Below are 22960 nucleotides of genomic sequence, written 5' to 3'. Positions count from 1 at the left end.
AAGGATATGAAATGTTTTCATTCTTACTGTGTGATAAAAAGGCAATAGGACTGTATTTAATGTGCACTGAGTGAAGAGTCACCCTAACCAAAATGAGAAATCTCCATCTGGCACCCCTGGGAAATGGAAGTGGGGGTACAGTTGGGTTTTTTTTTTGTTTGGTTTGTTGAGTGAGTGCATGCATGCATGCAAACAAGCATGGAAGGATTATGTCTAATCCTCATTTTAGCTCTTTAACTTGCTCTCCGATAGAAGTGAGTGAATAGGGGAAGGGGTGTGGGTTAGGATCCTGAGAATACGGTGCTGACAGATAGTTCTCCGTAGCAAGGTGCCCCTAGAGTTATAATAGCAATAGTGTTTGGTGCTTCAGGCTGCAGATCTGGCGTAGAGGCTACCGGTGATGGTGTGGTGTGCGGTGACACAAAGCTAGCATTGAAGTTAGACGAGGGGGCATGACAGAGAGGCAGAGGCAAGGCATCTCTTCAGAGAAGTCAAGCACCATGCTCCCACCCCGGGGGCTGGGGATGGACCTGTCTGAGTGCACGCTGGGCTGGACTACGCTAACCCTGGACTGGAGTGGGGAAGGGGAGAAAGGGGTGTGTGAAAGGGACATTTGTCCATCAGACAATGGGTAGGAATGGTGTCCCTAGCCTCTGTTCATCAGAGGATGGAGATGGATGGCAGGAGAGAGATCACTTGATCATTGCCTGTTAGATTCACTCCCTCTGGGGCACCTGGCATTGGCCACTGTCGGTAGACAGATACTGGGCTAGATGGACCTTTGGTCTGACCCGGTACGGCTGTTCTTATGTAGACAGGCACACTGGCCTGTGGGGAAACTGAGGCAAAGGACTACTGCCCATGATATTGTGTTTTACTTACTATTCACATAAATATACAGTTGATTTGTTGTGTTTTCCCAAATGAAAGCTGTGTTCCTTTCCCCCTTAATAACGTTTCCTTGTTTCTATACAGGCTCATTGCTCATGAGAGGGGAACTGTTGCCTGTTAAAGGCTCCTAGGGAAGGGTTTTCCGAGGCTGCTTGCGGGTGCTCGAGCTGGTGTGTTGGTTGATTTTAAGGGGAACCCTTAGATATTTGTACCTGGCCCATTTTGCTGCTGACAACACCTGGCCGAAGGATCACAATACACCAGAACCAAGTGATCATTGATTTTCCTGTTCTTGTCTCTTACTGGACTGGCTGTATGGGAAGGGGGAATAAAAAGGGGGCAGGCCAAGTATCCTCTTTTTAGAGTCAGCTCCAGATAGCGATGCCAGGGACTTGCTTCAGCCTGGAGAAGAAATTATTGGTTACGTGGCACCCTGGTTAATAGAATATGTGACAAATGATTCTCCTCTCTCTGGCATCATGTGTTACTAAAACCTATGATTAAGGTGTCCGGGCTGTTAATAAGTGGTAACTAATATTGGGTTCCTGCATGTCTGGATGCTCAACCTGAATGGTATTGGCCTGATTTTCAGAGGGGCCGAGCACCTGCAGCTCCCAGGGACAGTGACGGGCGTTAGAGGTGCTCAGCTTCGCTGAAAAGCCCTTTTCAAGTTAGGCAGCAGCCATGGAGGCACCCAAAGTTAGTGGCTAGTAAATAAGAATAATGGGCTGGGGGTCCAAACATTGGAATTTCCATCCGGTGGGGGAATCCAATATGTTGTTCATCATTTTCATCCCAAATTGGGATGAAACGTGAACACATTCAAACTTTTCACACAACAAAAAACTACCAAAAATGTTGATTCAGAAATGTTCTGGGTTGACACTGATCTCTCCAGCTGAAGGAAAAGCCTGGAAGCGCTGCCCCAGAGCGGGGAGCCGGGAAATCCTGGGATGCCCAGCACTGGGCAGTCTGCTCCATAACAAATAACCCACCACAAACAGACACACAGAGGCAGGCACCTCATTCACCTGAACTAAGACCGATATTGCCCAGTCTGTCCTGTCGAGACACTATTCATTTACACAAAACTTTGTGGAGGGGGAGTTAAAGTTGTGGCTGCCTTCCAGAGCATTGGTTAATAAGCATTTATGTGGGCAGTAAATATTTGAGAATGGGCTTTTCAATCTAACAGCCAAAGGTCTAACACGAGTCAATGGCTGGAAGCTGAAGCTAGACAAATTCAGACTGGAAATATGGTGCAACATTTTAAGTGAGGATAATGATCCAAGGGTTGTGGTGGATTTTCCATCACTGGCAATTTTTAAATCAAGATTGAAAGTTTTTCTTGTGCTTGTTCAACCAGGAATTAGGTCAAGGAAGTTCTCTGGTCTGTGTTATGCAGAAGGTCAGATTAGATGATCACAATGGTCTCCTCTGGTCACTTAATCTATGAATCTTTTAGTCTCCGCTCATAAAATAGGCTCTCCATTACCCTGCTCATCCTGGTAGCCATTCCCTGCACCTGTTCCAGTTTGAATTCTGGCCATATGAGCATTGAATATATCAATGTGAGACTTCTGTACCCCAGACTCAGCTGCTGGAAAATCAACCCTGAGAAAATGCTTAGTCATGGTGCCCCATCTACACTTTAAAGGAACACTAGTGTTACAACAACAACAAACCCCCCCAAACCACAAATGTAAGAAAACCAGGGAATGCAGTCAAAGCAATCCTTCCTCCAGACCAGTCCGAGCTGCTAGGGCCTTCTCTTCATGGGCAAAAAAAAGTGCTTTTCAAATGTGCTAGCTCAAAGGAGTTCCCTTAGCACATGGGCTGATGTGTGTAGCCGTATTAGCTGGCCATTTTATAGGCTGGAAGGGAGCTAAGCATCAAATAGGAACATTGGACTGGAAAGGCCCTCCTGGGTCTTTGAGTCCTGTCCCCTGCTCTCCCAGGAAGCCCCGTCATATAGGCCTGTTTATAAATGTATCAAACTCTACCTTAAAACTAGTTAGGTCGTTTGTGCCTGCTAGTCTTCACAAGAAGCTGCTCCAGAATTTCCCTCCTCTGATGGTTCAAAAGGGACTTCCAAATTCCAGCCTGAAGTTACTCAAGGCCAGTGTCATCGCCATGTGTTCTTGTGCCAATGCCATCCTTTAGCATAAAGAGCTCTTCTCCCTCCCTGGTGTATTTAGAGAGAGCGATCAGATCCCCTCTCAGCTGCTGGTTTGCTAGGCTGTCAGGAACCCACAGCTGAGCCCAGACACAGCTCATTGCCCTCAGCTGATTCATCAAACACACCTGGCCCTCTGACTGGCCAATGACTGCCGTAGGCACATTCTGAAACCCTGCGACAGGCATGGGTCTCTGGCTGCTCCGTGGCATTCCACACCTGCAGCTGTGTTTCTGGTCCTGTAGCTCATGCCTGGTTTCCTCCCCATAACTCTGGGATCCTTGCTTCCACACCTACTCCTGCTACAGCTGATACTCTGGCTCCAACCCTGGGCTCCTGATTCCTGGCTCTTGGCTCCAGCCCACTCCCTGGGCTCAGTAAAGTGGCTCCTGATTTGGACTCTGTTCACTTCTGCTCCAACCACTAGGCCAGCCTCCTGCCCTGACCATTAGGCAAGACCACCCATGTCCTGGTCCTTCACACAGGCTTAGCAAACAAGCCAAGTGCCTTTAGTCACCTCTCATATGTCAGCCTATCTCCTAATGAGCCTTTTTGGTCAAGCCAAGATAATGCCACTGAGCTAGAACCACACTCTTTTGGTCCATCAAGGTAGGGCCTAAAGAGACCTGGATGACAACTCGGCTTGGCTTGTGTCAGACTCTTAAGCCTGGTCAATTTTCAGTGACTGACTCTGATTGATCAGGAGGAAGATTGTAGTAGAGAGGATGAGGATGATGTTGCGGTAGAGGGACAGGACTGAAGTAGCACAAGGTGCTTCAGGGAAAGGGGCTGAGAGGAACTGACAGAGCTGGGAGGGGTGGACTGGCAGGAGTGTTGCAGGCTAGGAGCTGCTGCTGTGCTTGTCGTGGGACTGCACTAGCAGCAGGAATGGAGGTGCATCATCAGAGCTGTGTGTGGGGAGCTGACCCTGCACCTAGTGGAGTTCCTTCGCTCCCACTCATGATGGCCCCTTTGTCTCTGCTGGGCACAACCCTTGTCTGTGTCTCACCTGCCATTTTGCCAAGTTTGTGTCTCTCAGATCAGAACTGTCATCTCTCCCTAACGAGCCCCTTTGCCACCTAAACCATTTCCCAGTGGCAAAGGGAACATTTGCCAAGGGGCTCAGAGGTATATATTAGAATGGGCCCAGTGGTAGGTGTGGGGAAAGCAGCAATGAAATTCCACAAGGGAAAAGCCAAATTGACCATCCCAGGGCAACCTACTTCCCACCTTTCTCTCATACTGCCCCGGCCTCTCCAAAGGTTTGCACAGGAAATGCCCCAGGGCTCCCAAGGGTTCAGCACTGATGCCCTCACAGATGTGACATCTCCTTCTCCATCCTTGTACTTCACTCGTAGCTCAGTGGTTTGCATGCAGGCTGGGGTACGGACAGGGCCGGCTCCAGAGCCCAGCGGGGCAAGCACCTGCCTGGGGCGGCCCTTTCCCGGGGGGGCGGCAGGCTGGGCCGGCGGACCTGCCGCAGTCATGCCTGCGGGAGGTCCACCGGAGCCCCGGGAGCAGCGGACCTGCCGCAGGCATGACTGCGGAGGGGACGCTCGGCCGGCGGCTCCAGTGGACCTCCCGCAGGCATGACTGCGGACGGTTCGCTGGTCCCGCGGCTCGGCTGGACCTCCCGCAGGCATGCCTGCGGCAGCTCAACCGGAGCCGCCGGACCTGCGAACCGCCCGCAGCTGCGGGAGGTCCAGCCGAGCCGCGCGACCAGTCGACCCTCTGCAGTCATGCCCGCGGGAGGTCCGCTGCTCCCGCGGCTCGGGGGCGCCTCCCGGGCATGACTGCTTGGGGCGGCCAAAAACCTAGAGCCGCCCCTGGGCACGGAGAATGGTTTGCTCAGGACACCGCAGCAGGATCTCTTGCATTCTAAGTCACTGGTTTTAACCTGGCTTGAGGCTGGATAACTGCAGGTGTGGGAGAACGGGAGCCATAGTTTCTCACTTCCATCGTTATTTGTGTTCTGCTGTTGCCCAGGAACCCCAGACCCAGAGCAGGCCCCCACTGGGCTAGGTGCTGTACAAAAAGAACAAAAAGACACCCCAAAGATTTTACAGTTCACCAAACTCGACTGAGGGTGAGGGGCTGGTGCGGGGGGTGGGGGTGGGGGGATGTGGAGCCTTTCACCTCTGGGGCCTCAGTTCCACATCAGAGGGATGAGCTCTGGGGCACTTGAAACAACTTCAGTCAAAGCGCCGGCTGATGAGGCTGGAATGTCCCATGGTGGGGGGAGGGGAGCCATTGGCACCAACTACACCTTTTCCCCAGCTCCAGAGAGAGGGTTAGTTCAGCCACTGGGCCTTTTTACCAGCCCATTGACATTAGAGTGACAGGCCTTCCCCAGCATCCATCTGTGACGTTATTGATATAATCTGGGACTGTATAGAACATGGTTGCAACCAAGGTCCTGTAGTGGCACCAAATCTTATGTAAAGGGGGTCATATAAGGTGTCTAAGACCAGGTTATGGGTTGCTGGTTATGATTATGGTGTCTATATGTATGTATCATTTTGTAGTTGAAGTTATGAATATTGGCTCTATCCTGTCTGTATTTCAAATTCGTGCTGTACTTCTGGGAGACACCCCAGACAAGTTGGTCTTAGCTCTGCCTAGCCTGCTTGATGGCCCATTAAGGACCATCAGCTACACAATTGACCCACTGAGAGGAGGCAGATACGCCTTGTAACTCAGCAAAGTATACAGGAACTTGCCCATGTGACTCCAGACTCCATTTTCCTGTAATTTTCCACAGTAAGAACAAAGAAGTGTTCTTACACCTGGAAGAGCCTATGTAAGGCTAATGCCTCATCTCCATCTGGTCTTCAGTCCTGCTTCTTACCTCTGGAGGGACTTTGCTACAAACTGAAGCTCTACACAAAGGACTGAATGACCCATCCCAGCGGGAATGTTCTCCAGAGACTTGATTTGAACCTGCAGTTTACTACATCATGGCTACAAGCCTGAACTAAGAACTTTGCCATTACTGTACGTAACTGATTCCATTTAACCAATTCTAGCTCTCATCTCTACCTTTTTCCCTTTATGAATAAACCTTTAGATTTTAGTTTCTAAAGAATTGGCAACAGCGTGATTTGTGGGTAAGATCTGATGTGTATATTGACCTGGGTCTGAGGCTTGATTCTTTGCGATCGAGAGAACCGTTTTCTTTTACTGGGGTGTTGGTTTTCATAACCATTCATCCCCAGGACGAGTGGGACTGGTGGTGATACTGGGAGACTGGAGTGTCTATGGAAATTGCTTGTGTGACTTGTGGTTAGCCAGTGGGACGAAACCAAAGTCCTCTTTGTCCGGCTGGTTTGGTTTGCCTTAGAGGTGGAAAAACCCCAGCCTTGGGCTGTAAGTGCCCCGTTTAAGCAATTGGTCCTGAATTGGCACTCTCAGTTGGGTCCCGCCAGAACTGCATCGTCACACCGTGCCCCCAAAGGGGAGCCTGGCACAGGATTCACTCCAGGGGCTGAGACCAGGTAGGCTCCAGGGAGCCAGGTCCTTCAATCCTCTCCTATCCTCAGCCCAGCTCCTCCTGACAGCTCAGAGGGGAGGAGCCCTTGGTCTCGCCTGGCAGATAAATACCCCTCCCTGCTGGGCAGCTCCAGTTTTCCCCACCATATCCACTTGCTGAGCTCCAGGCTGAGCCACCTGACCCCTGTGCTGGTCCCCCTGACTCCCGTGTCCTCTCCTGGGGGCTGAGATCCAACGGAGACTCCCGTCTGTGCAGGCTGGACCGCTCGGGAGAAGCTGCCCATCTAGGTAAGGCAGGTACCTTCAGAGTCCTGCTGTGCAGATTTATCCCCTCTGGCTTGAAGGACACTGTTCCCTCATTGCCACCCTTCCCTCCTCAGGAGGTGGTGAATGGTGGGAAGGCCATACGGGGTGGGGGTGGGGGGAAAGGGTATTGGTGGAAGGCTGTGGGGCTATTAATTTTTCCTCTTCGTGTCTCAGTTTCCCCATCTTACAGAGCGGGATAATGATACTGGCCTACTTTGTGGAGCACTTTGAGATCTCCTGATGAAAAGGGCTCCAAAAGACCTAGGGATTGTTATTATCCGGGATCCTGCTGCCAATTTTGCTATTTTAAAATGTGACTCTGGATGGAGTTCCACAGAGACACCCGCAGATCCATCTGCCTGCTCAAGGTTCGACAAACCATGCCATACCACATTTAAAGCTGCCTCGGTAGGCACAGGAACTCTCCTATAAACAAATGGGCCCTTTATCTGCCACTGTATTTGCAATCCAGTTGCACCTCACCAACGTGGCTGTCAATGGTTAGACGTCAGGGGATGCGCTATATGCCGTTCCCTCACCCCCCCAGGTGCCAACTTAGTGATTTTGTCACAACATTTAGAGACTTTTTGGTTTCCCTAGCGAGGAAATAAGCGTCAAAGCGACCAGTGACAAATCTAGTGACTTTCACTGCCAATTACAGTGGTATTCAGAGAAAGAAGTTGCCAATTTGTACAGTCACAAAATCATTCACAAGCAGCTCAATAGTGTTAATAAAATCCATTCCACGCTGCACTCGTTTGCATACCAAGTCAATGTCATTCCAATGAATTCTCACTTGGGCATGGCCTCAGAAGGACGCACATTCCAGGGTTTCTTGGGCTTTAGAGGCTGTGAATGAGAGGCTGGTGTGACTAGAGCTCCCGGTGGCAGAATAAATGCTTAGCACATAACTGGGGCTCAGCTTTGATTCCTGGGTGGCGGGGAGGGGGTGAAAAGCCAGATTTAATGGGGAGGAGAGGCTGGAAGAGGAGAGGATACAACACTAAGGGGAAAGGTCATGATCTTCTGCTTAATAAAAACTATTAGTGACCAGGGCAGGCACCACTCCCTGGGCGAGGCCGATGCAGGAAAAAACATTTGTCAACAGATCTTTTGAGCCTTTGCCCACCGAAATGATCAAAAACTCTCTCCAAGGAGTGGGAAGCTGGCTTGTCTGGCTGAGCAATTCCTTGGGACTCTGCTGAACCTGCCCTTGGTACTGGCTTCTGCGCTCACCCTGCCTGGGCGAGAGGACGCTCCCAGCTGCTGAACAGAAAGCAGCAGCAATACTGGGTGCTCCCTCTCTGGCTGGATAGTCTTGGCAGCTGAGTTTATTTTGTTAACATTGACCGGCTCTGTTGGTGTCTCTCAGCTGGTAGGGGGCTGGCAGGGGGTTTCTGGAGGTCTTGGCTACACGGGGCAGGGCTGGGGTCCTCCTACTTCTTAACCTGGCATTTGGCTGCCACACCAGGCCTCCCTTTGGAGCTCTGCTGTCTGGGGGCGCAGCCCAGATTCCCTTCGCCCCTGCGGGGCTGAGCGGCCTCCCCCGGAGCAGACGTTGCCTTGAGAAAAGGCTTGTTTGGAATTCTTTCCATGCTGCCCAAGAGGGGCAATTTGGTCTCTCCAGCCATAGAACACGTTACTCTTTGTGCCGATCAAATCCCACCAGAGGGTCACTCCTCCCCTAGATCCCGGGGCTCAGCTCCCAGCCAGCAAAACCCCCAAACTGTGCCTGAGATCACTAGGGGCTTTGCTGCAATTGTTGGCTCTGAATTCTCTGAACTTCCCTTCAATTCTCGCCGTCAGCCTGTGTGCGGATTTTGTCTGCTGGGGGTTTAGTTGTTTGGGGAGGAAAGTGTGTGGGGGGGGGGAATGGAACAGGGATCTGCACATTTCTAGACCACTCCAACGACAGCTAGCCTGGTAGCAAACATTCAGAAGAGTGAGATGCAAAGGGACTTTGCTTCTCCATGAGATTCATTCAGGGGGAAACCGGAGACAGAGAATAGCCCTTTACATAAAGGAGAGGGGGAATGAAGAATGTTAAAAATAGAGGGAAGAAAGACAAGGAAAGACAATACACAGAAACAAGGAGTGGAAGAGAGCAAAGGGCTGGGCAATTTGGTGCCGTGGAAATGGCGACCCTGTAAAGTGGCATTTGATTCCTTGCACCAGTTCCCCCAGCCCTCTTTTAGCTCGCCTGATATCATCTTGTGTAACCAGGTCAGCCAGAAACCCCCTGCCAGCCCCCTACCAGTTGAGCGACACCAACAGAGCCACTCAGTGATAACTTCATAAACTCAGCTGCCAACACTATCCAGCCGGAGAGGGAGCACCCAGCAGTGCTGCTGCTTTCTGTTCAGCAGCTGGCAGTGTCCTCTCACCCGGGCAGGTATATATAAATTCGCTTTTGAATTCTGTGAGAAGTTTGTTTACTGACAATTTTGACATTTTTTGACTGCTTAAATAGCGACATCTAGCAACTTTTCAGGGTTTCTTTGGTGACTTCCTGCTATGTGGAGTTGGCACGTGTGATATTTGCATGGTCCAGTTGTCGCACTGCAAATGGCTTCATGATGCAGCAGCTCCCAGGTATCATGGTGCCTGAAGTTAATCAGATTTTACTGCTACAGGCCCTGATTTAGCTAAACGGATGTTTTCAGGGCAGCACCCTGGCACATATTTAACTTTAAGCTTGGGTGCAACTTTCAATGGAGTCGATGGGCCCCAGGCCTGCCCTACACTCAGATGTAACTATTTTGGCCATGACCCTTTCATTCCAGACACCAAATATTCCCCACCTGGCTCTCAAATCAACATAGTGCCAAGGACTTTATCCAGCTGAGGGGCTGGCCCATGGGTCCCACCGGCTCCTGGGTACCTTCTCTCCCAGTTCATCAGCTTCTCACATTGTGTGCCGACCAACCCTTCCATCCCATCTCCACCTGTATATCCTCAGGGATTCCCATCCATTGCATGGCAGGGGCTATAACCCACGGCCTGGGTTGGCTTCCTCCTCTCCGAACTCAGAGACCATTTTTGAGGACACAGGTCGAAACCTCTCTAGGCCCCAGCTCCACCTCTGTGAGTGGGGATAAGGATATCTGCTCCCTTCCTTGTGAGGAGTCTGGTGCCTCCGCTCTGTGAAGAGCAGAGAATAATTAAGGCCGCTCAGGGGAAAAGAGGAGCTAGAAGATCCTCAGTGCTAATACAGGTGTGATCCTCTAAGCAGAAGGGTCATTTTTAGGGCGTCATTTCTGGCCCACAGACTCCTGAAACATTTGAAAGAGAGACCAGGGTCCAATTCGGATCCAGTTCAGGGGACTCCGAGTGAGTAGCTAATTTAGCAAGGCCACCCAGGCTGCCCGAATTGAGCTGAGGCATGAATGATGCCCGGTGTGAGTGAACCTCATGCCTCATGAGAGATAGTGACACCAGCCTTCTTGCTTCCCCTTTTAAAACAGCTGCACTGGAGAGCACATGTCCTTTGAACCTGCGAGGTCTCCCAGGCTGGAAGAGGAGAGGTGGGAGGATATTTGTGGGATTTGAGGAGAGCTACGAGAAGCAATGGGGTAAAGGAGTGAGATTGGGTGCCTTGAGGAATCTGGCCCCCTGGGTGGCGTCTTATCCATCTCACAATGTCTCTCATTGTCTCCCAGCAGAGCATGAGACAGCAAGACCAATGCCCCCAGGGAACCACACAGTGGTGATGGAGTTTGTATTCCTGGCCTTTCCCACCCACCCTGATCTTCAGACCCTTCTCTTCATGGGCATCAGCCTGGTCTTCACAGCCGCTGTGACAGGGAACCTGCTCATCCTGGTGGCGATACGGGAGGACACCCGTCTGCACACCCCCATGTACTTCTTCCTGGAGGGCCTGTCCATCATTGAGCTTGGCTACGCTGCAGCCATCTTCCCACAGATGCTGGTGAATGCCCTGCAGGAGAGGAAGAGAATCAGCTTTGGGGGCTGTGGGGCCCAGATGTTCTTCTTCCTTGGTCTGGGCAGCTCAGATTGCTTCCTGCTGGTGGCCATGGCCTATGACCGGTACGTGGCCATCTGCCACCCACTGCACTACACACTCATTATGACGCGGCGGCTCTGCCTGTGGCTGGTGGCCGCTTCGCTGGCCCTTGGAGGGCTGCTTTCCCTGCAGATCACAGTGCTGATCTTCCGCCTGCCCTTTTATGGCTTCAATGGGGTCAACCATTTCCTCTGCGACGTCAACCAGGTGCTGAAGCTGGCCAGGACTGACACCCGCTCTGAGGAGATCGCCCAGTTCATCGCCAGTGTCCTGATAGTCATCCTCCCCTTCCTCCTGATCTGTGTCTCCTACGTCTACATTATCACCACCATCCTGCGCATCCGCTCGGCTGAGGGCCAGCGCCGCGCCTTCCACACCTGCTCCTCCCATCTCATGGTGGTGCTGCTGCAGTACGGCTGCCTCAGCCTGGTCTACTTGCACCCGAAGGGCAGCTGGTCAGATGAACTGGACCGGTTGATCTCGCTGGGATACACATTTGGGAGCCCCATCTTCAACCCTTTGATATACAGCCTGAGGAACAAGGAGCTCAAGGAGGCCATTGCAAAAGTTTTCAGGAGACGAACAGGGTAACAGCTTTGCAGAGGATACAGGTCATCATGGGAAATGACATCTTGGATCTCCCACAGTGAGTAGCTGCCCTTAGTCCACCTCACTGAGTATCCTGCCTCCTGCAGACCAATAGCTCAGCTCACCTTATAGCCTACTTCCTGCTTCATTGGATCAGGTTAATGATCCACCCAGCCTGGGATCGGGACAGATGCTTCAGAGGAAAGCAAAAATCAATCCAAGCTACAGAATAATGCATCTGGACTCATCTAGATTTGTGTACCGTAGGGGACAGGGTGGGATTTTTTTCTCAGCCCCATAGGCTAAACCATTTCTGCTGTGGAGAATCCAAATTGGAACCCTCTGAATTTTCATCCTGTCTGGATTCACAGCAGATGCCAGTCGTAAGATTCTGCTGACGCTTAACTAAGTTACTTCACTGTGTTAGGTGGATTCTCTCTGAGAGAGACTTGGATGTCTCCAGTGAAAATTCTTTTAGCACGCAGAGCTTCAAGATTCTTGTGTAAGCAGGGTCTGAATGAATTCTCCCCTGACAGCTAACTGGGAGGGAGAGAGACTTCTATTTAAATGAACACACCTACTCTGCTTAGATAACCGGCAGACAGAGCGGTGTTGCTCAAAGTAATCAACTTTGGCTGGTGTTGGGTTACAAATCGCATTAGTACTGAATGCAGGAATAGTGAAATGTTGTTATCAATATTGTTGTCAATATTGTATGAATAAAGGGGAGCAGAACTGTGCTCAACCTGTCCCAAATGAGGGGGTCGCTCTCAGCTGAAAGAACCTTGTTAAGCCAAAACAACGAGGAGTCCTTGTGGCACCTTGGAGACTAACACATTTATTTGAGCATAAGCTTTTGTGGGCTAAAACCCACTTCATCAGATGCATGGATTGAAAAATACAGAAAGCTGTATAAATGTTACAGCACATGAAAAGATGGGAGTTGCCTTACCAAGTGGGGTGTCATTGCTAACGAGGCTAATTCAGTTAAGGTGGAAGTGGCCTATTCTCAACAGTTGATGAGAAGGGGTGAATATCAAAGGAGGAAAATTACTTTTGTGGTGCTAACAAGGCCAATGCAGTCAAGGTGGACGTCACCCATTTCCAACAGCTGACAAGAAGGTGTGAGTATCAGCAGAGGGGAAAATTACTTTTTGTAGTGATCCATCCACTCCCAGTCTTTAATCAGGCCTAATTTGATGTGGTGTCCAGTTCGCAAATTAATTCCAGTTCTGCAGTTTCTCGTTGGGGTCTGTTTTTGAAGATTTTTTGTTGAAGAATTGCTACTTTTAAGTCTGTTATTGAGTGTCCAGGGAGACTGAAGTGTTCTTCTACTGGTTTTTGAATGTTACAATTCTTGATGTCTGATTTGTGTCCATTTATTCTTTTGCATAGAGACTGTCCGGTCTGGCCAATGTACATGATAGAGGGGATTGCTGGCACGTGATGGTGTATATCAACATATATATAACTTCAAGCGCTCAGATGGTGGAGCAAGCAAGGTGCCTTCTTCCCCAGATGGGAGGAGAACTCACACAGATGCAACTCTGAACCCTGGGTCCTCACTGACCAAGGACAACCACTGTGAGCAGGGTATGATGAGGGAGCAGAGGAGGGCACAGTAAAGGAACTTGTGGTTGTAGAACTCGCAAACATGAGGTGGAAGGCACTGCCCCACACACTCTGGGGTGGGTGTCCTGCTCACAGCTTTATGATTATGAACGCCATTTGTGGTATTTTCTCTAATTAATGTCAGGTGACTTCTCTCCTTTCATTAAAAGTTTCTTTTCTATACTCAGACTCTGTGCTTGCGAGTGGGGAAGTGTTGCCTCTCAGCGGCGCCCAGGAGTGGTGTGTAATTTTCCCAGGTTACTGGGTGGGGGCTTGTAACAATGCTGCCTTTGGTGGGACACTTCTGAGAGTACCAATTCAGGACAAATTGCTTAGAGCAGGGCAGTTACAGCCCAAGGCTGGGGTTCCTTTTTCACACCAAGGCAAACCAAACAAGCCAAACAGAGAAGACTTCGGTTTTACCCCACTGGCTAACCATAAGTCACACAAGCAATTCCCTTAGATGCTCCAGTTTCCCAGTATCACCACCAGTGCCACTCGTTATGGGGACAAATGGTTATGAAAACCAATAACCCAGTAAAAGAAAAAAGGTTCTCCTGATCCCAAAGGGCCAAGCCCCAGACCCAGGTCAATATACAAATCAGATCTTACCCACAAATCACACTGTTGCCAATCCTTTAGAATCTAAAATCTAAAGGTTTATTCATAAAAAGAAAGAAATATAGATGAGAGCTAGAACTGGTTAAATGGAATCAATTACATACAGTAATGGCAAAGTTGTTGGTTCAGGCTTGTAGCAGTGATGAAATAAATTGCAGGTTCAAATCAAATCTCTGGAGTACATCCCCCGCTGGGATGGGTCGTTCAGTGCTTTGTTTAGAGCTTCAGTTTGTAGCAAGGTTCCTCCAGAGGCAAGAAGCAGGATCAAAGACAAGATGGAGGGGTTTTGGGGGCCTTTTATATCCTCTGCCCTTGGAAGGTCACAGCAGCAAGATGGAGTTTGGAGACACATGGGCAAGTCACATGTCCATGCATGACTCAGCTCTTTACAGGCCGACACCATTGTTTACATGTTAGTTCGAACGTTCCCAGGAAAGCTCAGATGTGGGTTGGCGTCTCCCAAACTCCATTGTCAGTTAAGTGTTTCTTGATTGGGCACTTACTGAGAATAGTCCTTTCTCAAGAAGCTGTCCAAATGCTTCACTGAGGCTACTTAGAATCAAAACACATTGAAATGCCAGTACATAGTCAATATTCATAACTTCAACTACAAAAATGATACACACATACAGACAGCGTAATCATAATCGGCAAATCATAACCTTTCCATAGACACCTTACATGACAATCTTTGTACAGTATTTGTGGCAAATATATAACAGTGGTTGCAACAATGATCTATACGGTCACAGGTTATGTCAGTAATGTCACAGGGCTCAAGCCAGTTCTGCGCTGTATTGTTGAAAAGGAACCCCTAGATATTGAACCCGTCCCTGATTGCTGCTGGCTCCACCTGGCAGAAGGGTTACATTTTGCAGGGCTCGTCGGGGATACCGGGTCCGTGCCCCTCGCAAGCACCTCCTGAGTGATCCACTAAGTTGGAGAAACAATTGTGTTTATATTTTGGGGAAATCACTGTTTGTATAATTGCTAATGCGTCAGGTTTGTTGGGCTATGACTCAGTAGCCCCTAGCTCAGAGGCTGCAGCCTTGGCCGATGATTGGGGCAAACCTTGGGGCAAACATTGGAAAAGGTTGTGTTGTCCCATGCTACATCAAGCTCCTATTGCAAGTTAAGGTTATTTGCTGGGAGTTCCATCCCAATACCTGGAGAAGAGGAGTTTGAACCCTGGTTGGAACATACCACTGAAATGCTGCAGGAGTGGGCTGTACCAGATGCAGGAAAGTGAAGCTGTCTAGTAGAGAGCCTCAGGGGCCCAGCATTAGACGTGATTCGCACCCTGAAGCTCACTAACCCTGGGGTCGGTGTGAAGGACTCCCTAGAGGCCCTCGATCACACCTTTGGGAGCATAGAGGGCTCTGAGGATAGTTATTGTAAGTTCCTTAATTCCCAAAAGCGAAGGGGTGAGAAGGTTTCAGTCTATATACAGAGGCTGGAGAGGCTGCTTCAGAGAGTTGTCCAGAGGAGAGCAGTGACTGCTGAGCAGATGGATCAGACCAGACTGGCTCAAATTGAAAGAGGAACTCAATGTCAGAATCCGATTCTATTTGATCTCCGGTTCAGAGAACGACGGGAACGTCCCCCGAGTTACTCCCAGCTGATAAAAGAGGTCAGAGAGGAGGAAGAAAGGCAGGCTGCCAGTGAATGCTGGGAAGCCCAAACATCTGAGCCAGCCAGCACAGCACCCCTATGAACAGCTGGTGTACTGATGGTGAGCACCAGAGAGGAACTTGCCCAACAAATGCAGGTCCTGACAGAACAGATAGCTGGGCTGCAAAGCACCATTGACCGAATTAAGACTTCCAGGCATATGTAACTAGAAAGGAGATGTTTTTGTGTTTATCCCTTAAAGGATACAGAGTGATTCTTTCCTTCTTTTCTTCTTCATTAATGTAGTGCCTGGGAGCCCCACTCATAAACAACGACGTTATGCCTCTAAGTGCTGTAGAGACACAGAACAAACAATCAGACAGTCCTTGCGCTAAAACGCTCACAATCTACGTATTAGGCAAGAGACAACACGGGGAGACAGAGATACGGAGTGATGGGTGTGTACAATGAAACAATAAGTGCTGATGGGAGGGGGTCTCACTTGGGGATTTCTGAGCAAGGACCACGTGCTCTGCTGCATGGTCCTACCTACTATCCCCATAGTTTGGGGAAAGAGATGTGTGGGGACATTATTGTGACTATACAGGCTACAAGCAGGGTCTTAGCTGGGTGTGGACCTTCAGTTCAGATAATCAATTCCCTTCACATTCATTACCTCTTGACAATCACTGTAGACAGTGTGATGCTGTAGGATTGAAGATGACCATTTATATAATTGTTTATACTACTGTTGCACAATTGCACTAAATTTGAGACAAAGTGTATCATGTAAGGTGCCAGGGGATGGACTGAGCTGACAGCACCACCTGTAGGTTACATAGCTGCTGAGCTCAGCTATGAAGCTATGTCCCGCCATCTCTCCAAAGAAGACACAAGAGAAACGCAGACGTCAGAGTTCATGGTTACAGCCGGGTGACATTTTTCAAATTAAACCTTTTCTTGTGAAATATGCAGATTCCTCAACACCAGAACGGTTCATGAATTCATGATCATTTGGCCAAACTGTTTGTTTTGGTGTGGGGGTGCATGGGAAAGGGAATGGAAAAAATTGAACTGTTTTGATTTTTCACTTTGAAATGACTTTTCATGTAAAAAATTCCTTGACTTTTTTTTTTTAATTCCAAACCATTTTGAAATGGTCAAAAGCAAAACAAAACAGTTTGTTTGACCCGAACTTAAATTAAAAAAAAAAATTTGATTCACCAAACATTTCAAAAATGTGTTATTTTTCATCAGACTCACAACTATTTTTTTCTAACTTAGAAATTGCCAACAAAGAAATAAACTTATTTGCCCAGCTTGGTTAACGAACATATATAGCTCCTTTGCGCACAGACAACATATTACAGAAATGCACTGAGAAATCTGCACTCCATGTTTTGTAGGTGTCAGAGGTTTATTCCCCACTTGGAACTTTAGCGTCCACAAGATGAGGACCTGCATGGGCTCCTCTAAACTTAAATCCTAGTTTAGATCTGGTAATGCTGCCACCAGCTAGAAATTCCAGTGTTAACACAAAGGGAAATAGCCCATTCCCCCCCTCCCCCTCCCTTAGCCGTCGGGAGAGATCACCTTGATTCAAACTCCTTAAATCAAAACAAAGAGGGATTCACCTTCCCCCGTCCTCTTCCCCTGAGGTTCCAAACAAGGGAAGAAAACAATTTGGTTCTTAAAAGGAAAGATTTTATTAAAAGAAAGAAAGAAAGTAACACTATCTCTGTAACACCAGGATGAAAAATATTACAGGGTCTAGCTTATAAACCTAGAGGGACTCCCCCCCCCCCCTCCTTTCTCAGAATAATCAAAAGTAACAGCAAACAGAAATAAAGATATTTCTCCAGCAAACACACATTTGCAAATACAGAAATTAATCACAAAACTAATCCGCCTTGCTAATACTCACTATACTGAATAGAAGGAAATATTTCAGGAAGCTTGGAGAGCCTGGATGTACGTCTGGCCTCTCTTAATCCCAAGAGAGAACAATCCCCAAAAAACAAAGAACACAAACAAAGACTTCCCTCCACAGAGATTTGAAATTATCTTGTCCCTTGATTGGTCCTCTGGTCAGGTGTCCATCAGGTTCACTGAGCTTGTTAACCCTTTACAGGTAAAAGAGACATTAACCCTTAACTATCTGTTTATGACAGTAGGTATATGGAGAAACTGAGGCATGGGGGGAACTAACATGTGCAAGGAAGGGAGTGCCAAAGCCAGGATTATATAATCAGGAGTCTTTGGCTCCTAGCCCAATGCTCAGCCCACTAGTCCACACGTAGTTCTATGTCGAGGTAGTCAATAGGTAGACCGTGGGCCAAATCTGGATCACCAGACACTTTCGAAAGGTTCTCAAAATATTTTTATTTACTTAATTATCATTATTGTTATTATTTTATTTTCTCTGGTGTCTGGATCTTTACTATACCTTGACCAAGAAATGTGGATCTTGACAAAAAATAATGGACTCTCCTTGCCCTATGTGCTTTCTACAGGGTGTAGCACTGGAATGGGATTTCAGAGAGCTGGTTCTATTCCTTGATCCACTGCTGGTCTGCTGGGTGATCTTGAACAACTCATTTTCCCTCTCTGTGCCTCAGTTTACCCATCCATAAAATGGGGCTAATGATCCTAATGTCCTTTGAAAAGCGCTTTGGGGTCTGCTGAGGAAAAGCTAGGGATTGTTATTATTTAGGACCTGATCCAAATTCCTCAGAAGTCAATGGAAAATCTCCCAGCAGTTCCAATGGGTTTTGGCTCAGGGCCTCAGACTGCTTAAAACCAAACCTCAAAGCAAACCTTGCATACCCCTAATCATTTTTGTTGCCCTTTTCTGAACCTTTTCCAACTCCAATATATCTTTTTTGAGATGGGGCGACCACATCTGCACACAGTATTCAAGATGTGGGCGTACCATGGATTTATTAGAGGCAATATGATCTTTTCTCTTTTATTATCTAGCCCTTTCTTAATGATTCCCAGCATTCTGTTTGCTTTTTTGACTGCCGCTGCACATTGAGTGGATGTTTTCAGAGAACTCTCCGCAGTGACTCTAATATCTCTTTTTTTTGTAGTGGTACCAGCCAATGTAGATCCCATCATTTTATATGTATAGTTGGGATTATGTTTTCCAATGCGCATTACTTTGCATTTATCAACATTGAATTTCATCTGCCATTTTGTTGCCAGTCACCCAGTTTTGAGAGATCCTTTTGTAGCTCTTCACAGTCTGACTGGAATTTAACTATCTTGAGCAATTTTGTATCATCTGCAAATTTTGCCACCTCACTGTTTACCCCTTTTTCCAGATCATTTATGAATATATTGAATAGGACTAGTCCCAGTACACACCCCTGGGGAACACCACTATTTACCTGTCTCCATTCTGAAAACATTCATAGAATCATAGAATATCAGGGTTGGAAGGGACCTCAGGAGGTATCTAGTCCAACCCCCTGCTCAAAGCAGGATCAATCCCCAACTAAATCATCTCAGCCAGGGCTTTGTCACGCCTGACCTTAAAAACCACTAAGGAAGGAGATTCCACCACCTCCCTAGGTAACCCATTCCAGTGCTTCACTACCCTCCTATCGAAAAAGTTTTTCCAAATATCCAACCTAAACCTCCCCCACTGCAACTTGAGACCATTACTCCTTGTTCTGTCATCAGCTACCACTGAGAACAGTCTAGTTCCATCCTCTTTGTAACCCCCTTTCAGGTAGTTGAAAGCAGCTATCAAACCCCCCCTCATTCTTCTCTTCTGCAGACTAAACAATCCCAGTTCCCTCAGCCTCTCCTCATAAGTCATGTGCTCCAGCCCCCTAATGATTTTTGTTGCCCTCCGCTGGACTCTTTCCAATTTTTCCACATCCTTCTTGTAGTGTGGGGCCCAAAACTGGACACAGTACTCCAGATGAGGCCTCACCAATGTCAAATAGAGGGGAATGATCACATCCCTCAATCTGCTGGCAATACCCCTACTTATACAGCCCAAAATGCCGTTAGCCTTCTTGGCAACAAGGGCACACTGTTGACTCATATCCAGCTTCTCGTCCACTGTAACCTCTAGGTCCTTTTCTGCAGAACTGCTGCCTAGCCACTCGGTCCCTAGTCTGTAGCACTGCATGGGATTCTTCTGTCCTAAGTGCAGGACTCTGCACTAGTCCTTTTTGAACCTCATCAGATTTCTTTTGGCCAATCCTCTAATTTGTCTAGGTCCCGCTGTATCCTATCCCTACCCTCCAGCATATCTACCACTCCTCCCAGTTTAGTGTCATCTGCAAACTTGCTGAGGGTGCAATCCATGCCATCCTCCAGATCATTAATGACGATATTTGAACAAAACTGGCCCCAGCCATCCCATACTTCTTTAACTTGCTGGCAAGGAATAACATGTCCACTGCTTTTCCCTCATCCACCGATCCAGTTATCTCATCATAGAAGGCAATTAGGTTGGTCAGGCATGACTTGTCCTTGGTGAATCCATGCTGACTGTTCCTGATCACTTTCCTTTCCTCTAAGTACTTCAGAATTGATTCCTGGAGGACCTGCTCCATGATTTTTCCAGGGACTGAGGTGAGGCTGACTGGCCTGTAGTTCCCCGGATCCTCCTTCTTCCCTTTTTTAACGATGGGCACTACATTAACCTTTTTCCAGTCATCTGGGATCTCCCCCGATTACCATGAGTTTTCAAAGATAATGGCCAATGGCTCTGCAATCACATCCACCAACTCCTTTAGCATCCTCTGATGCAGCACATCCGGCCCCATGGACTTGTGCTCGTCCAGCTTTTCTAAATAGTCCTGAACCACTTCTTTCTCCACAGAGGGCTGGTCCTCTCCTCCCCATGCTGTGCTGCCCAGTGCAGCAGTCTGGGAACTGACCTTGTTCATGAAGACAGATGCAAAAAAACATTGAGTACATTAGCTTTTTCCATATCCTCTGTCACTAGGTTGCCTCCCTCATTCAGTAAGGGGCCCACACTTTCCTTGACTTTCTTCTTGTTGCTAACATACCTGAAGAAACCCTTCTTGTTACTCTTAACATCTCTTGCTAGCTGCAACTCCAAGTGTGATTTGGCCTTCCTGATTTCACTCCTGAATGCCTGTGGAATATTTTTATACTCCTCTCTGGTCATTTGTCCAATCTTCCACTTCTTGTAAGCTTCTTTTTTGTGTTTAAGATAAGCAAGGATTTAATTGTTAAGCCAAGCTGGTCGCCTGCCATAGGGCTTGGCTACACTTACAAATTTGCAGCGCTGCAGCAGGGTGTGAAAACACACCCTCTGCAGCGCTGCAAATTGCGGCGCTACAAAGCGCCAGTGTAGTCAGAGCCCCAGCGCTGGGAGCCGCGCTCCCAGCGCTGTCCGTTATTCCCCACAGGGATGTGGAGTACGGACAGCGCTGGGAGAGTTTTCTCCCAGCGCTGGTGCTTTGACTACACTTAGCGCTTCAAAGCGCTGCCGCGGCAGCGCTGCCGCGGCAGCGCTTTGAAGTGTAAGTGTAGCCAAAGCCATATTTACTATTCTTCCTACACATCGGGATTGTTTGTTCCTGCAACCTCAGTAAGGATTCTTTAAATACAGCCAGCTCTCCTGGACTCCTTTCCCCCTCATGTTATTTTCCATGGGGATCCTGCCCATCAGTTCCCTGAGGGAGTCAAAGTCTGCATTTCTGAAGTCCGGGGTCCGTATTCAGCTGCTCTCCTTTCTTCCTTGTGTCAGGATCCTGAACTCAACCATCTCATGGTCACTGCCTCCCAGGTTCCCATCCACTTTTGCTTCCCCTACTAATTCTTCTCTGTTTGTGAGCAGCAGGTCTAGAAGAGCTCTGCCCCTAGTTAGTTCCTCCAGCACTTGCACTAGGAAATTGTCCCCTACACTTTCCAAAAACTTCCTGGATTGTCTGTGCACCGCTGTAGTGCTCTCCCAGCAGATATCGGGGTTGTTAAAGTCCCCCATGAACCAGGGTCTGCGATCTAGTAACTTCTGTTAGTTGCCAGAAGAAAGCCTCGTCCACCTCACCCCCCGGTCTGGTGGTCTATGGCAGACTCCCACCACGACATCACCCTTGTTGCTCACACTTCTAAACTTAATCCAGACTCTCAGGTTTTTCTGCAGTTTCATACCGGAGCTCTGAGCAGTCATACTGCTCTCTTACATACAATGCAATTCCCACACCTTTTCTGATCTGCCTGTCCTTCCTGAACAGTTTATATCCATCCATGACAGTGCTCCAGTCATGTGAGTTATCCCACCAAGTCTCTGTTATTCCAATCACATCATAGTTCCTCGACTGTGCCAGGGCTCCCAGTTCTCCCTGCTTGTTTCCCAGGCTTCCTGCATTTGTGCATAGGCACTTAAGATAACTCGCTCATTGTTCTGCTTTCTCAGTAGGAGGCAGGAGTCCTCCCCTCTTGTGCTCTCCTGCTTGTGCTTCCTCACTTACCTCAGGGCTTTGGTCTCTTTCTCCTGGTGAACCTAGTTTAAAGCCCTTCTCACTAGGTTAGCCAGCCTGCTTGCAAAGATGCTCTTCCCTCTCTTCGTTAGGTGGAGCTCATCTGTCGACAGCTCAATGGAGTTCCCTGCTTGAGGTGGAGCTGTGGCCAAACAAGCAAACAAGATGTAAGGATGCATAAGGAATGGGATGGAGCATAACATGGAAAATATGTTACTGTCTTTCTATCAGTCAGTGGTGCAGTCTCATCTGGATACTGTGCAGGACTGGGCATCCCATCTCCACAAGGCTATCACAGACTAGAGGGAGAACGATGAGAACGATCAAGTGGCTGGAAAAACTGTCCTATGAAGAGCAGTTGAAAAGATCAGAACTGTCACCTTAGAGAGGGGGCGGGGAGGAGGGTGACAGGTTGAAAGTTTATAAAATACTGATTGATTCTGAAAAGGGAGATTAGGAGCTGCTGTTCTCCCTGGCTCCTAAGACAAGGACAAGGGGACAGTCAGTGAGATAGGGAGGCGGTAAATTCCAGACTGATAACAGGAAACACTTTTTCACACTGTACTTCATTAACCTGTGGAACTCCCTGCCACAGAATGTTGCTGAGGCCAAGAACCTAGCAAGATTCAAGAAGGGACTGGTCATTTCTATGGATGACAAGACTCTCCCGAGTTAGAACAGTCAATGTTAACAAATATTGCGGTTGGGATATTAAACCTCCTGCTGCAGAGTTGAAGCTGATCTCTGGCTATCAGAGACCAGAATGAGCCCTAATGTGGAGGCAGATTATCCCACATCTTCTACTGTGGGGTTCTTACACCTCCCTCTGTGGCATCTGATACCAGCCACTGTCGGAGACAGGACACTGAGCTAGATGGAGCTGGGCTCTGATCCAATCTGGCAATGCCTATGCTCCTAAATTACAGGCAAAGGCATAACAAGATCCAATGGCCGGAGGCTGAAGCTAGATAAATTCAGGCTTACTAGTGTTACAGGGTTACTAGTGAACAGCCATTTTGCACAGAGCACAGTACAGTTATTTAGGGCACAAGCATTACAGAGGAAACTTATAATAAAACAATACATATTCTACATGCATGCTAAGCTTATCAGGCATCACCCATCTGACACATGGAGTCACCAGGGCTGGTACTGCTTCAGGTTTGTTTA

The 22960-nt window shown here is 48.3% G+C and overlaps 1 protein-coding gene across 1 annotated transcript; it reads left to right on the top strand.

Annotated features, from left to right (window-relative positions):
- The first annotated feature begins 10544 nt into the window (after positions 1-10544).
- On the top strand, positions 10545-11477 carry LOC123369091 (olfactory receptor 10Q1-like). Its single transcript, XM_045014454.1, has one exon. The coding sequence runs from the start codon at positions 10545-10547 to the stop codon at positions 11475-11477; it is 933 nt and encodes a 310-aa protein (XP_044870389.1).
- The last annotated feature ends 11483 nt before the right edge of the window (positions 11478-22960 follow it).

This window comes from Mauremys mutica, chromosome 4 (genome assembly GCF_020497125.1).
Source record: "Mauremys mutica isolate MM-2020 ecotype Southern chromosome 4, ASM2049712v1, whole genome shotgun sequence".
Lineage (NCBI taxonomy): Eukaryota > Metazoa > Chordata > Testudines > Geoemydidae > Mauremys > Mauremys mutica.
The sequence above is the reverse complement of the archived record's forward strand: the minus strand, read 5'-3'. Positions and strand labels throughout refer to the sequence as shown.